General features: G+C 43.1%; 1 protein-coding gene across 6 annotated transcripts in view; it reads left to right on the plus strand.

Annotated features, from left to right (window-relative positions):
* Nucleotides 1-15,193, plus strand: part of ush1c (Usher syndrome 1C) — a 309,503-nt gene that overhangs the window by 200,279 nt on the left and 94,031 nt on the right. For 4 of the 6 annotated variants that reach the window (XM_068046233.1, XM_068046237.1, XM_068046234.1 and 1 more), the window contains one exon: nt 14,745-14,807. The exons of the other annotated variants lie outside the window; for them this stretch is intronic. In XM_068046233.1, the coding sequence (XP_067902334.1) occupies nt 14,745-14,807 (63 nt within the window). The remainder of the gene's footprint in view (nt 1-14,744; nt 14,808-15,193) is intronic. 6 annotated transcript variants of the gene reach the window in all.

The following is a 15,193-nucleotide window of genomic DNA, read 5'->3' on the forward strand; positions in this document are numbered from 1 at the left end:
GCATCATAGACCCAGATACGCAATTCTGATAATAGGCCACTTAAGTGCCTCATTTGACCTCTGGATGGGAAGACCATCATCGGCTTATCCAGCCCCAGTAAGATCGTTGGGCGACAGGGTGGTGACAGGCCTGGTGAATGGGGCTGGGGGAGTGCTCAGTCAGTCCAGGGGGAGGGGTGTCCTGGGAGAAAAGTTGTTCCGAGTGGGGGTTGTCTGTGGGCCACAAATTGCCCACGGAGGAGGAACCCCACTCCCTTCCTCCCCCCACCCCAAGCCTGCAGGGAGGACACCTCATTTTTCAAGGCATCCTTCCCATGCGGCAGAGGCCCCCACCCCTGCCACTGGTTACATCCGTTAATAGGCCACTTAATGGCTTCAATTGGCATTTGACAAAGTACCACATAATAAACTTATTTGGAAGATAGAAGTTCGTGGTATTAAAGGGACGATGGTAACTTAGGTACATAATTGACTAAGGGATAGGAGACGAGAAGTGAACAGATGGTTAACTGATTGGAGAGAAGTATGCAGTGGGGTTCCTTTGGGGTCAGTATTAGAACCATTGCTTTTCTTTTTATGGATGAATGACTTGGACTTGGGTATAGAGAGTACAATTTTGAAGTTTGCAGATGAGACAAAGCTGGGAAATGTAGTAAATAGTGAGCAGGATAGGAACAGACTTCAAGAAGACAGAGACAGTCTGACAAAATGGGTAGACATATGCCAGATGCAATTTAATGTGGACAAGTGTGAGGTGATGCACATTGGGAGAAACAACATGAAGAGGCAATATAATTTTTATTATTATGCTTTTCTATAATCTAAATGGTACTGTTTTAAGCGGGGAGAAGGGGGGGGGGGGGGGATGTGCAAGAGCAGAGGGGCCGGTGGGTGCATATTCACAAATCTTAAGTGGTAGAGCAAGTGATAAGGAAGTTAAGAAAGCATATGGGATATTTGGCTTTGTAAATAGGGTCAATGAATACAAAAACAAGAAAGCCATGCTAAAAGACTACAAACTTCTGGTTAGGCCTCAGCTGGAGTACTGTGTACATTTCGGGCACATCTCTAGGAAGGATGTTGAGGCCTTGGAGAGGGTATTGATGAAGTTTACCAGGATGACACCAAGGATGAGAGACTTCAGTTGCAATGAGAGATTGGAGAAGAGGAGATTGTTCTCCTTAGAGCAGGGAGGTTAAGGGGAGACCTAATAGAGGTATTCAAAATTATAAGGTGTTTTGATAGAGCAAGTAGGAAGAAATTGTTTCCTCTGACAAGAGTGTTGGTAACCAGAGATCATAGGTATAAAATAATTGGCAAAGAACTTGAGGGCAAATGAGATGAAATTTTTCACGCATATGGTTGTTAAGATCTGGAATGCACTACTTGAAAGGATGGTGGAATCAAATTCCACAGGAATTTACAATAGACAATTGAATATGTACTTGAAGAGGACCAATTTGTAGAGTTATTGGAAAAATGCTAGGATGTGGGACTAAATAAGATGTCTCTTTGAAAGAGCTAGCACAGGCACAACAGGCCAAATGGCTTCCTTCTGTGCTGTAAAGTTCTATGATTCTAACCGGGCTCTTTTCATTAGAATGCAGAAAGTTAAGAAGAGATCGAATGAAGTTATACAAAATTAGGAGAAATTTTGATTAATTATGTGAGAAAATACTATTTCCATTGGTTGGTGAGAGCATTAATGTACAAGCTGAACCATTAAAAACAGCAAGCAAAATCTGTCAGATGGGTCACCATGGTATTCATTTTTTTCTTACCTGTTTCTTATTATCTTTGCTGTCTTTTTCATCTATTTTCCTTATTTCCCTTTTTTCCATATTTCTCTTTTACTTTTCACAGCTGGCTTTGAAATTTTTGAGTGCTTTCTCTTTCATTCGCTACAGAGCAGAAAGCAATTCTGGGTAGAATTGTTGAGGTGGTAACTGTTTGGAAGCTGTGATGGAGGACTGTCATTTTTCCTTTCTACACAGATTAGCTGCGATAGGCCAAATAGCATTCTTAATCTCTATTTCATGATCTTCTGGAAGCAGTATTATTCCAGTGTTCCTGCATCTATAGTTTTAATTAAGGGCTTTTAGAATTTCTGTTAATGCAGGATTAGCTCTTCATTAGCAACCTCATGCTTTCCAGTGAAAGAACCAGAATTACTGCAATTACAATGTGTCGATTTATGTAGAGGTGATCATGAATTCTAGGGAGTTGGTAAGTCGTCGTCTTTGTCTCGAGAGACAATGGGTAAGCGCCTAGAGGTGTTCAGTGGTATGTGGAGCAGTGCCTGAAGTGGCTATAAAGGCCAATTCTAGAGTGACAGACCCTTCCACAGGCACTGCAGATTAAATTGGTTGTCGGGGCTGTTAGACAGTTGGCTCTGCCCTTGTACTTCTGTCTTTTTTCCTGCCAACTGCTAAGTCTCTTGGACTCACCACTCTTTAGCCCCATCTTTATGCTGTCCGCCAGCTCTGGCGATCACCGGCAACTGACTCCCACAACTTGTGGTCAATGTCATAGGGCTTCATGTCACGTTTGCAGATGTCTTTAAAGCGGAGACATGGATAGCCGGTGAGTCTGATACCAGTGACGAGCTCGCTGTATGATGCGTCCTTGTGGATCCTGCCATCTTCCAATCGACTCACATGGCCAAGCCATCTCGAGCGCCACTGGCTCAGTAGGCTGTATATGCTGGGGATGTTGGCTGCCTCGAGGACTTCTGCGTTGGAGATACGGTCCTGCCACCTGATGCCAAGGATTCTCCGGAGGCAGCGAAGATGGAATGAGTTGAGACGTCGCTCTTGGCTGACATACATTGTCCAGGCCTCGCTGCCGTAGAGCAAGGTACTGAGGACACAGGCTTGAAACACTCGGACTTTTGTGTTCCCTGTCAGTGTGCCATTTTCCCACACCCTCTTGGCCAGTCTGGCCATAGCAGCGGACGCCTTTCCCATGCGCTTGTTGATTTCTGCAGTGAGAGACAGGTTACTGGTGATAGTTGAGCCTAGGTAGGTGAATTCTTGAATCACTTCCAGAGTGTGGTCGCCGATATTGATGGATGGAGCATTTCTGACGTCCTGTCCCATGATTATTTTCTTGAGGCTGATTGTTAGACCAAATTCATTGCAGACAGCTGCAATCCTGTCGATGAGTCTCTGCAGACACTCTTCTGTGTGGGATGTTAATGCAGCATCGTCAGCAAAGAGGAGTTCCCTGATGAGGACTTTCCATACTTTGGTCTTCGCTTTAAGATGGACAAGGTTGAATAACCTGCCATCTGATCTTGTGCGGAGGAAAATTCCTTCTTCTGAAGACTTGAACGCATGGGAGAGCGGCAGGGAGAAGAAGATCTTAAATAGTGTAGGTGCGAGAACACAGCCCTGTTTCACACCACTCAGGATAGGAAAGGAGTCTGATGAGGTACTGCAATGCTGAATTGTGCTTTCATATTGTCATGAAATGAGGTGATGATACTTAGTAGCTTTGGTGGACATCCAATCTTTGCTAGTAGTCTGAAGAGACCACTTCTGCTGACAAGGTCAAATGCTTTGGTGAGATCTATGAAAGCAACGTGGAGGGGCATCTGTTGTTCGCGGCATTTCTCCTGTAACTGGCGAAGGGAGAACAGCATGTCAATGGTGGATGTCACTGTGCCTCAGGGTAGACACGCTGAGCCAGCTTCTGGAGTCTGTTTAAAATGACTCGAGCGAAGACTTTCCCCACTATGCTGAGCAGGGAGATTCCACGGTAGTTGTTGCAGTCACCGCGATCACCCTTGTTCTTATAGAGGGTGATGATATTGACATTGCACATGTCCTGTGGTACAGCTCCCTCATCCCAGCACAGGCAAAGCAGTTCATGGAGTGCTGAGAGTATAGCAGGCTTGGCACTCTTGATTATTTCAGGGGTAATGCTGTCCTTTTCCACTGGCTGGAGAATCAATGGCATTACTGAGTTCCGATTTTGTTGGCTGTTCGTCCAGCTCATCCATGACTGGCAGAGACTGGGCTCCGTTGAGGACGGTATCAGTGACAACATTCTCCCTGGTGTACAGTTCTAGGTAGTGCTCCACCCAGCGGTCCATTTGCTTGCATTGGTCAGTGATTGTGTCCCCTGATATAGACTCGGGGGCGATCTTCTTGATGGTTGTCCCAAAAGCCCTCTTAATGCCATCATACATTCCTCTGATGTTTCTGGTGTCGGACGCCAGCTGAATACGACTGCATAGGTGTTACCAGTAGTCATTTGCACAGCAACTGGCTGTTCTTTGTGCAGCGCTTCTGGCTACTTTTAAGTGCTACAGATCTTAACTCGCTGGGGGCTTTCTTGTAGTTCAACAGTGCAGTGTGATTAGCGGCTATGACAGGTTCCAGCTCTTCAAAGTGAGATTGAAACCAGTCTGCATTCTGTTTCTCATGTTTGCCAAAGGTGGTCATTGCTGAGTCATAGATGGCATCTCTGATGTGGGCCCACTTCGTCTCTGCATCCCCTGCAGGAGTGTTTTAAAGGTCTTTTTAAAGTGAATTTAGAAACTTATGTAACAGCTGTGGATAAGAAACTCTGTTAGTATTGATGCGCGGCCGGCCCTTCTGCTTGGAGTGATGTAGTTTCTTTGGTTTGAGTCTAATTTCGCTGCACACCAGGGAGTGGTCAGTGTCACAGTCTGCACTGTGGAAGCTGCGTGTGATGAGTATTATTAGCATAACCTAACTGATTGGAGTTCTAATTCCAACTGATAATATGACAATGTCAGAGAGAGCACATGATTAGATAGAGTCCACTTTTCTCAGTTTGCTCCCTATTCCTGAAGGAGTTCACTTATACTGCAGTACAGTCCAAGAACTCATTCTTCATGTGTGAATCTAGATAGTAGATAGTATTAATTGTGCAAGTAAAATCAACATGGACTTTGGTAAAATTTGCTTTATCCTCAGACTACATAGGACATAGAAACGCAGGACATGGGAACAGGAGTAGGCCATTCGGCTCTTCGAGGCTGCTCCACCATTTGATAAGATCATGATTGATCTGCTGTCTTCTCAACTCCACTTTCCTGTCTGCCCCCCATAACCCATGACTCCCTTGTCTATTTGAGCATGGATGTTTCACAACTAAGCTCTTTTCTTTTGTTTGCCATTCACACTGGATGCTGGATAGCAGGGTCCCAGACTGATTTCTCACCACCCACCAGCCCCGCCCCCTCCCCCACAACCTTAGTGCAGACATACTGAAACCTATTGCCTTGCCTATTGTACCTCAACTACAATTAGCTCACTCAGCATAGACTAGGATTTAAGTCTACATTCATTTTGGTCTGCATGTCTTGATTGTATGCTAAACTATTTGGGACTCTTAATTATTACAACATAATCGCTTTGATGAGATATGAAATTCTTCAATAAGGAGTATTATGGGTGTGTTAGGATGCTGAATATGCTTCAGGCATTATTAAGAGGATGTTGAAAAATTAGGTATTCTCATTTCCCAGGTGACGAATGTTATCTGGCCAATTTTTGATGTGGTCATATCCCATTGATACTAGTTTACAGGATGTTGGCATCCTTCCATCTATAAAAGATGATGGACATGCAGCAAATAATACATTTAGGTGGGGTGCCTTCCCTTGGTGCACCTTTGTTGATGGGAAGATTGTGTCTTACTAACTTAATTGATTTTTTTTGAGGAAGCAGGATTGGTGAGGGAAGTGCAGTGGATGTTGTGTACATGGATTTTAGTAAGGCATTTAACAAGGTCCAACATAGCAGACTGGTCAGAAAAGTAAAAGCCCATGGGATACAGGGGAATGTGGTAAGCTGGTCCAAAATTGGCTCGGTGACGGGAAACAAAGGGTAATGGTTGACAGATGTTTTTGTGAATGGAAACCGGTTTCCAGTGGTGTTCCACAGGGCTCAGTGTTGCATCCCTTGCTGTTTGTGGCTTATATTAATGATTTTGACTTAAATGTGAGAGGCATGATTGGGAAATTTGCAAATGACACAAAAATTGGCCATGTACTTGATAGTGAAGAGGATAACTGTGGACTCTAGAATGAGATCAACAGTTTGGTTGAGTGGGCGGAAAAGTGGCAAATGGAATTCAATATGGAGAAGTGTGAGGTAATGCATTTGGGGAGGGCAAACAAAGCAAGGGAATACACAATAAATGGGAGGATATTCAGAGGGGTAGAAGAAGTTAGAGACCTTGGAGTACCTTTCTACAGATCCCTGAAGATGGCAGGACAGGTAGATAAAGTAGTGAAGAAGGCATTTGGAATGCTTTCCTTTGTTGGCCAAGGTATAGAATACAAAAAGCAGGGATGTAATGCTGGAACTGTATAAAATGCTGGTTAGGCCACCGCTGGAATATTGCGTACAGTTCTGATCACCACATTACAGGAAGGACATAATTGCTCTGGAGAGAGTACAGAGGAGATATACAAAAATGTTGCCAGGGCTTGAAATTTGCAGCTCTGAGAAAGATTGGAATAGGCTAGGGTTGTTTTCCTTAGAACAGAGGAGATTGAGGGGTGACTTAATTAAGGTGTACAGAACTATGAGGGCCTAGATAAAGTAGACAGGAAGGACCTGTTTCTCCTAATGGAGCGGTCAGTTACCAGGGGGCACAGATTTAAGGTGATTGGTAGAAGGATTAGAGGGGATTATAAGGAAAAGCTTTTTCACCCAGTGGATTTTGTCCTGCCATCACACACCGCCGACAGCAAAGATGGAAATTATTGAGCTTCTTTTCCTGGTTTCTGTAAGTCGCCCATATTTCACAGCCATACAGCAAGATGTTGAGAACACAGGCCTTATAAATCATCAGCTTGATCCTAAGGGTTAGCTTGGTGTGATCCCATGCGCGTTTTACAAATCGGCCAAACGTGATAACTGCTTTCCCTCTGTGTGTATCGAACTCTGCATCAAGGGACAGATTGTCTGTCATCATGGACCCAAGGTAGCAGAATTTGCGAACCACTGGAGTCTTATTTAGTGTGATCAAGGGTGCAAATGCAACACCTTGTCCCATCACCATGGTTTTCTTGACAGTTATGGTCAAGCAGAACAAGTTACAGGCATGGGAAAGACAGTTCTTGAGTCTTTGTAGCTGAGTTTCCGTGTAAGCGACTAGTGCCGCATCATCAGCTTAGAGTTTTCTGATCAGGACATCATGTGTTTTTGTCTTTGCTAATTCAGTCTGCAAGTAAATGCAATCTTTTAAGTATGACCTGAGCGAAGGCCTTCCCCATGACGCTAAGGAGTGAGATGCTCTTGCAGTTGTTGCAGTCTCCTCTGTCACCTTTGTTTTTGTATAGTGTGGTGATTTTGGCATCACTAATCTCCTGTGGAGTGGAACCCACTTTCCAGCAGAGAAGGAGAAGGTCATAAAGGTGTGGCAATAGATGGTACTTTTTGTACTTGAGCAGTTCGGCTGGGATTCCATCCTTGCTGGGTGCTCTTCTGTTCGCTAGGCAGTCTATGGCCTTCTCGAGCTCCACTGATGAGGGTTCTTCATCTAACTCATCCATGACAGGAAATCATGGGAGAGCATTGAGCACAGACTGGGAGATGTCCGACACACAGGAGTACAGCTCACAGTAGTATTCAGCCCAGCAGGGCAACTGTTTACTTGTCGGTGAGTACTTCACCATCTGCCGACTTCAGGGGAGCAACTTTGGTGATAGCAGGGCCAAGTGCCCACTTGATCCCTTTGTACATAGCTCATAGATTTTCTTTGTCACATACAGTTTGGATTTTTTGACATATGCTGATCCAGTTTTTGTTTGTGCAGTATCTCCCTCTCCTTTGCATGGCTGTCTTAGCTACTTCCAGGTCATGCAGTGTCTTAGCTGTTGGATTTATGTTGTGCATCATGTAGGTTTTGTTTGTAAAAGCACAGAAAAAGCACTGGAAGCCTTTACCTTTGGGTCACCCCTGCTTCTGTGTATGATACATATTTCCAAGTGAAAGAAGGGCTCACCTGAAACAGATGGAAGCTTGGAAAATGGTTGGAAATGGTGCAGAAGTAATGCAGTAATGCTTTCCACATCATTTTCCAGCTTTTTATATAAATGTGTATTCACGGTTGCTATATGGAAGGGAGCGTAAAGGGTCAGCAAGAAGATTCATTCAACTGTTTTTAGTAATTTTGGACTATATTTTCTTTCTTTTTCCTTTGCTGTTAATTTGCTTCTCAGGAACTTTTGTGTTCATTGTTTTTTTTACATCCCTGAACCATTACTAAAATCAGTGGATTTCCCAGTTAGAAACCCCTCAAGAATGCAGTTTAGAAGAAAAGAAGGAGCAATGCAATGATGGGGGTACAGTGACATTATGGTTATGTTACTGGGTTAGTAATCTAGTGGCCTAGACTAATGATCTAGAAACACAAGTTCACATCCCATTATGGCAGCTGGGAAATTTAAATTCACTTATAATCGCTTGGTATACAGAACACAAGTATTGTTGAAGGTAGAGAGATTTTGTCAATTTTTGCACTCATCAGGATAACTCAAGAATACCAATGTAAGGGAAACAACAAATTTATACTGTATGAGAAGAGAGTGCTGATTGGTTGGCAAGTGGACTATGATTTTTTAAATTCATTTGTGGGATGTGGGCGTCGCTGGCTAGGCCAGCATTTACTGGCCATCCCTAATTGCCCTTGAACTGAGTGGCTTGCTAGGTCATTTCAGAGGGCATTTTAAGAGTCAACCACATTGCTGTGGATCTGCAGTCACATGTAGACCAGACCAGGTAAGGAGGGTGGATTTCCTTCCCTAAAGGAAGGACATTAGTGAACCAGATGGGTTTTTACAAGAATCGACAATGGTTTCATGGTCATCACTAGACTACCTTTTAATTCCAGATTTATTAATTGAATTCAAATTTCACCACCTGCTGTGGTGGGATTCAAATCCATGTTCCCAGAGCATTAGCTTGGACTCTGGATTACTAGTCTAGTGACATTACCACATGCCACCACCTCCCCTGATTGGTAGAGTTGTTGCCATGGAGAATGCACCAGTTTATGGTGACTGACAGTTAACTGCTAAGCTTTGTTTGAAATTTAAACTAGGCAGCTTGAGTCTGATTGGTCAAGGCATTGCCCTGAGGAATGAACCAGCAAATGGCTGTCATTTATTTTGGTTAGCTGAAACAGGCACAATGTTCTTTCTGCCTTGTGTATTAATATATGTAGCTTCCAGTACACGCAAATGCGCCACACTGCGAGCCCAACTGACAATTTTAAGTTGGTTGTCAGCATAGTTCTTCGTACACTGTGGATTATTTAGCAAATGTTGTCCAATTGCAGAATCATATCTCATGTTGGACACTGTGTTTTGAGTTTTGCAAGCATGGGCTGGTTGGGTTCCGCCTGTACCTTGCCCAATGTGAACAGCAGAAGGGACATGTTGTTTGATACAATCCGCCAGTCTTTGAGACATATGCTTACATTTTTGGGATACATTATGGTAGACTGGGCACTTTTCAGGGCCAAAAATGATGGCCGGGCCCATTCATAAATTTGCATGATATACAGCGAGAAATTTGAGCAACTGGTGAAACTAGCTGTTTCACGCTGCAACTATGCAGTAGCAACATGTGTAGTTTTCGTCACTAACAGGATTCTGCCGTCAAGCCAAAAGATGTTCTGCCTATCAAGCAAATGAGTACTGTGATCTATGAATTTCAATGCCAGTGTGATGCTAGGTATATAGGCTGTAAGTCCCAAAGATTGGAGGATCATATCAAACAACGTGTCCCTTTCACAAGGTACAGCTGTATCCAATCAGCCCATGCTTGCAAAACTCAAAACACAGTTTGAAACATTAGACGTGATTCCGCAATTGGACAACATTTGCTAAATAATCCTCAGTGCGCCAAGAATAACACTGACAACCAACTTAAAATTGTCAGTTGGGCTCGTAGTGTGGCGCATTTGTGTGTACTGGAAGCTACATATATTAATACACAGGGCCCTGTTCTTTTCAGACAGAAAGAACATGTACACACATTGCACCTGTTTCAGCTAAACAAAATAAATAACAGCCATTCGCTGGTTCATTCCTCAGGGCAATGCCTTGACTAAACATAGTCAGGCTGCCTGGTTTAAATTTCAAACAAAGCTTGGCAGTTAACTGTCAGTCACTGTAAACTGGTACATTCTCCATGGCAACGCCTTGACCAATCAGAGTCCACTTGCCAACCAATCAGCACTCTCTTCTCACACAGTATAAATTTGTTGTTTCCTCTATATTGGTATTCTTGCAAGTTGTCCTGATGAGTGCAAGACAAAAAGCTTCGACAAAATCTCTCTCTTTTCAGCAATAATTAAATTCATTTAATTAAATAAAAGCTGGAACAAAAAGCTAGTAGCAGTGATGGTCATCCATGAAACTAGTAGATAGTCTTAAAAATCCATCTCGTTCACCAACCATTTAGAATTAATGTACATTAGTAGGCAAATATTTAGGACCTTTTTAAAATACAACACAGTTTTTCAAAATGTCCCTTTGTGCTAACATGCATTTGGAGGTCTTCATTGCACTCCTTATATGTGATTGCTCTTGCTCCATTAATATTGTATTCATTGAGTACTTTATAAATTAAATTCATTTTGTGCTATGCAAAATTGACAATAAGCATATCTTTGGGGGGGAAAAATCCCATCTTCATCTAACTGGTCAGCATATGCTGACATCTTTCATTGGTGCAAAGAGAATAACATAGGAAAAACAATTAAAGTAAGTTGTAGTTTGACCTTTTTAAATTGCCATTCCCAGTGTTTGAGCACATCTGCCCTCTCTTTTTCACTGTCAGCTGCAAAGAAAGATAAAATTCAGCCAATTTAAAAGGGATTAAGAACAAAACATTTAAGGCAATTTCCTAAAAAATTTTAAAAGGTAAACTAAGTGTACATTCTGTTCAGTGACCTGGAATAAATTCATACAAAGGAGTGCTATGTGAATTTTTCCATTTAATGCAATCTTTGAAATGAGTGGCTCATTTAGAAGAGGTATCACCAGATGTGCATACAGAGTGTGCTTGGAAACAGGCTATTGTCTATCAGGACTTGAAATAGATGTTGTAGCTTAAATATGTAGATGGGGACCTTTAATTTATGCTTTAGACACTATTCAACTTAACCATATCTCATCAGAATTTAGCTGTTTAAGGAGACAGTATCCTGTTCCATTTCCCTGTATTAAAATAATTTCAAAAATTGGTTCCATTCTGCACAGAAAAGTGTTCTGTATTGGCAATTTCAGCAAAATCTGATGCGGTAGTCTTTGATTTCTTCTTTCTTGATGAGCATAGATGTACTGAAAGACCTTATGTATTTATCTTTATGTCATGAAATAGCACAGGGACTTAACCTGAACCAACTTTGTCTTTTGACTGTATTTTAGTTAACTTTGCCATACTATTTTCCCAAGCCTGAAGCCTGGAGAGGACACTCCAGGTTGACATTGGCACAACATGGGAAGCAGCAGTACTGTTGTTTTTTTTCAGCCACAACAGACCATGTTCAACCCAGAAGTGACATACACCCCAGGTGCAGTCCGTTATCTCCCAAAACAGACAGATGCCATCAGTTACCTTTATACTGGAGTCTGCTTTAGAATATTTGTGTAGTACTTTGTTTGCATAATGTAAACCTGATACTGGTTTACAATTCTCAGATGAGATGGTAACTGCTGTTAGGTACAGTCAATATTAAGTAATTGACTTCAGCTCAGCTCCCTAGCTTGCCTCCTCTCTTAACATTTTATTTTTCTAAATATCTGTATTCATTCAGACTTCTCCAAGGAACTGTGTTTTGAGGTCAATAGAAGGGAGCAGCTGTGCTGAGGTCATAAGAACATAAGAGCATAAGAAATAGGAGCAGGAGTAGACCATACAGCCATTCAGTGTAATCATAGCTGATCTTGGGCTTCAACTTCATTTCCCCACCTGTTGCCCATATCTTTTGATTCCCTGAGTGACCAAAAATCTGTCTATATCAGCCTGAAATATGTTCAATGGTGGCACATCCAAAATCCAAAGCTTCACAATCCTTTGAAGAAATTTCTCTTCATCTCAGTCCTAAATGATCGGCCTTTATCCTGAAACTGTGCCCCCTTGTTCTAGATTTCCCAGCCAGGGGAAACAATGTCTCACAATTGACCCTGTCAAGCCCTTTCATAATCTTGTATTTTTCAATGAGATCACCTCTCATTTTTCTAAACTCCAGAGAATATAGACCCAATTTACTCAGTCTCTCATCATAGGACAGCACTCTCATCACAGGAATCAATCTAGTGAACCTTCACTGTTCAGCCTCCAATGCAAGTATATCCTTCCTTAAATATGGAGACCAAAATGTTGTCAGGACCCATAGCCTTTGCAGTATGCAGTGTCTTCAGCTATTTCATGATTTCACATGGAGTGAATTGGATTAGCTGAAGACTGGCATCTGTGAAGTTGGGGACCTCAGGAGGAGGCCGAGATGGATCATCCACTCTGCATTTCTGACTGAAGATGGCTGCAAATACTTCAGTTTTGTCTTTTGCACTGATGTGATGCGCTCCCCCATTGTTGAGGATGGGGATATTTGTGGAGCCTCCTCCTCCTGTCGGTTGTTTAATTGTCCACCACCATTCACGACTGGATGTGGCTATCAGCAAGGGTGGGCACTGAAGGTCATCAGGGAGTCTGTCAGGAAAAGTAGCAAAGGCGTAGCTGCTATGGCACGGTTGTCTCTTTATCAACAGCACTCTGGAGGCCCACTGATCACCTGGCATGGGTCTCATCCAGCCTGTCTTTTTGGATCTCAGTGGTGTGATGTGACGCCTCTGATAGAGGGAGGGCCAGTAGGCAGCTGTGCCTGCCTGTGAAGCTCAACAACGAGAGCAGCAGCAGCCGGCCATGACAAGAAAGGCCCACCTGCACCAGAGACTGTACTGGACTCGACTCCGCTGCCTCCAAATCTCCAAGCAGCATTGTCAGCAAAGACTACAGCATTCCAGGGAGACTGTCACCGACTTATGCATCCTGCTGCAAGACAATTTGCGACCTATGGGATTTGGGGGGTCACCCTATGCCAGCAGTCCGCCTCTGGGTTCCCTGACCAACTAGGGTGGCGGGGGCTGGCGGGTGGGGAGGGGGTGCTGATGTGCTGGATCTGTTAAAGGAAGGATTTCTAATTAAAGGGACCATGACATAGGTTACAAGGATTTTGGTGACTGCAGCAACCACAGAAATGGACAGGAGACCTGGGAAGGCTGCCCCCCCCCCCCCCACTCAACCTCTCCAAGCCCTCCCCACCCACTCCCCAGTTCTCTCACTCTTACCTGGAAATCCTGTTGTGGGATTTGAGGGGCTGCAGTAAGGTGAGCTCTCCAAAGGACAAGAGGAAGAGGACAGCCTCTCCACTCAAGCATGCATGAATGGAACTGGCCAAGGAGGTCAGCAGCAGGAGATTGGGTGGTGGCCCTTCAGTGACAGACACTTTATTGGCCACTGGCAATACATGACTATCTGCTCTTGTTCCAGGAGCCTGAAGATGTCAGTAGCGACCTGCTGTGAGAGCCTAGGCCACCTGAGGCACTGATGCTTAGACATGTCAAGAGAGCTGATGCTTTGCCTGTAGACCCTATGTTGGGGCTCCCGCCTCCTTTCAGCTGGATCTTGGTGTCCATCCCCTCTACCCTGTGGAGATGCATGTGGCTGAGAAGAAGGCAGCTGGATGTGCTGCTGCTGACGTTGCTCCTGCTGCTGGTCGCGGCTTCTGCCTGTGCCCTTCACGAGGGGTGCAAGGGAGGTCTGCATATGTTTCCCCCATGTTGTGGTGAAGGCTGGAAATGCCTCTTCCCACTGTGCACTCACCTCAGTGATCCTGCTGAGTTGCTGATAGATCAGGAGACAGTTGCCCTGGCTGGAAAATCCGGAATTAAGGGTTAATTGACTCATAACTACCTTGATTACTTTCCTGATGATCCAAGCTGGGGTAGGGGGGTGGGGAATGGGGGGCCCCCCTTGCCTTCAATTCCACCCTGCAGAATCCCAGAAGAGGGCAGGATCATGTCGGCATTCTGACCCGCCATCAATTTCAGAGGCATGCAAACCTGCTTCCCCTTTCCTGGGAAAATTCCCCCCTATAAGTATGTTTAAAAAGCTATTAATGTATCTCCACTTAAAGGAAAGGTTTGAGGGATATGGTAAGAATGTTATTCGATAGGTTTGAGATCTATCAAAAAAATTACAAACTTGTGTCCTTTCCCTATTCCTAAAAATATTTTATTAGGAGAATACTTGTTTTTCTCCATTATAACCAATTCACTAATTAAATCACATTCTTACAAATGCATATTTCAAAGCCATGGTTTTCAACAATTTCATTTGTAGGTGTTAATTACCAAGAAAAATGTCACCTTCTGTTTTTCATTAAGCAAATAATTTATGTCCTTTTTATGTTGCTCAGCATTCATTTTGTCTGATTATATTTCAGTAAAGTACTTTAAGATGTTTTTATACATGAAAGGTGCTACGTCAATATAAGTTGTTGTATGAATATTATCCTGGGGTAAAAAAACCTGAAACATTTATACCTTTTTGTGTAAGGTGAATGTACCTTTAAGAAAAATGAAAAATAATTGATCAGATCTTTTTTCCACTTCATGACTAATCTGTTGCTACAGAGTGAACACAACATATTCCTGCTCACTTCATAATACTTTCCTCCTTTCACAGCAACCAGAGATGCTGAAACGAATGGTGGTCTACAATTCGTCGTTTTGTTCTAAAGGAAAGCATGTAAATAATCAGGAACTTTTATCATAATTTCTTTGATTCTTTTTTCTGCATGTATTCTTTTGCTGCTCATGCTGCTTCATTTTCCTTTCCATACATTCACTGAGCTATACCTAATGTATGATATTGTTTAGTGATTTTTATACACCTCAATACTCCTTACATGAAGGGAAATTTATTTTGCCCTTCTATTATTCTTTGTGACCCCTCACAACTGAATAATTCAAACTGTGCAAAACTGGAGTGACTAAAGCATGCCTACATTCTCTTAAGTTTTCCTCTTTGTGTGATTTCAGAAACCAGTACAACTATGTCAAAGTGCACAGAAAACTCTCCCATGATGATCAACATACCTTCTTTTCAATATGTGTAAAGAAAGACTTGCATTT

Source organism: Heterodontus francisci, chromosome 14 (genome assembly GCF_036365525.1).
Source record: "Heterodontus francisci isolate sHetFra1 chromosome 14, sHetFra1.hap1, whole genome shotgun sequence".
Classification (NCBI taxonomy): Eukaryota; Metazoa; Chordata; class Chondrichthyes; order Heterodontiformes; family Heterodontidae; genus Heterodontus; species Heterodontus francisci.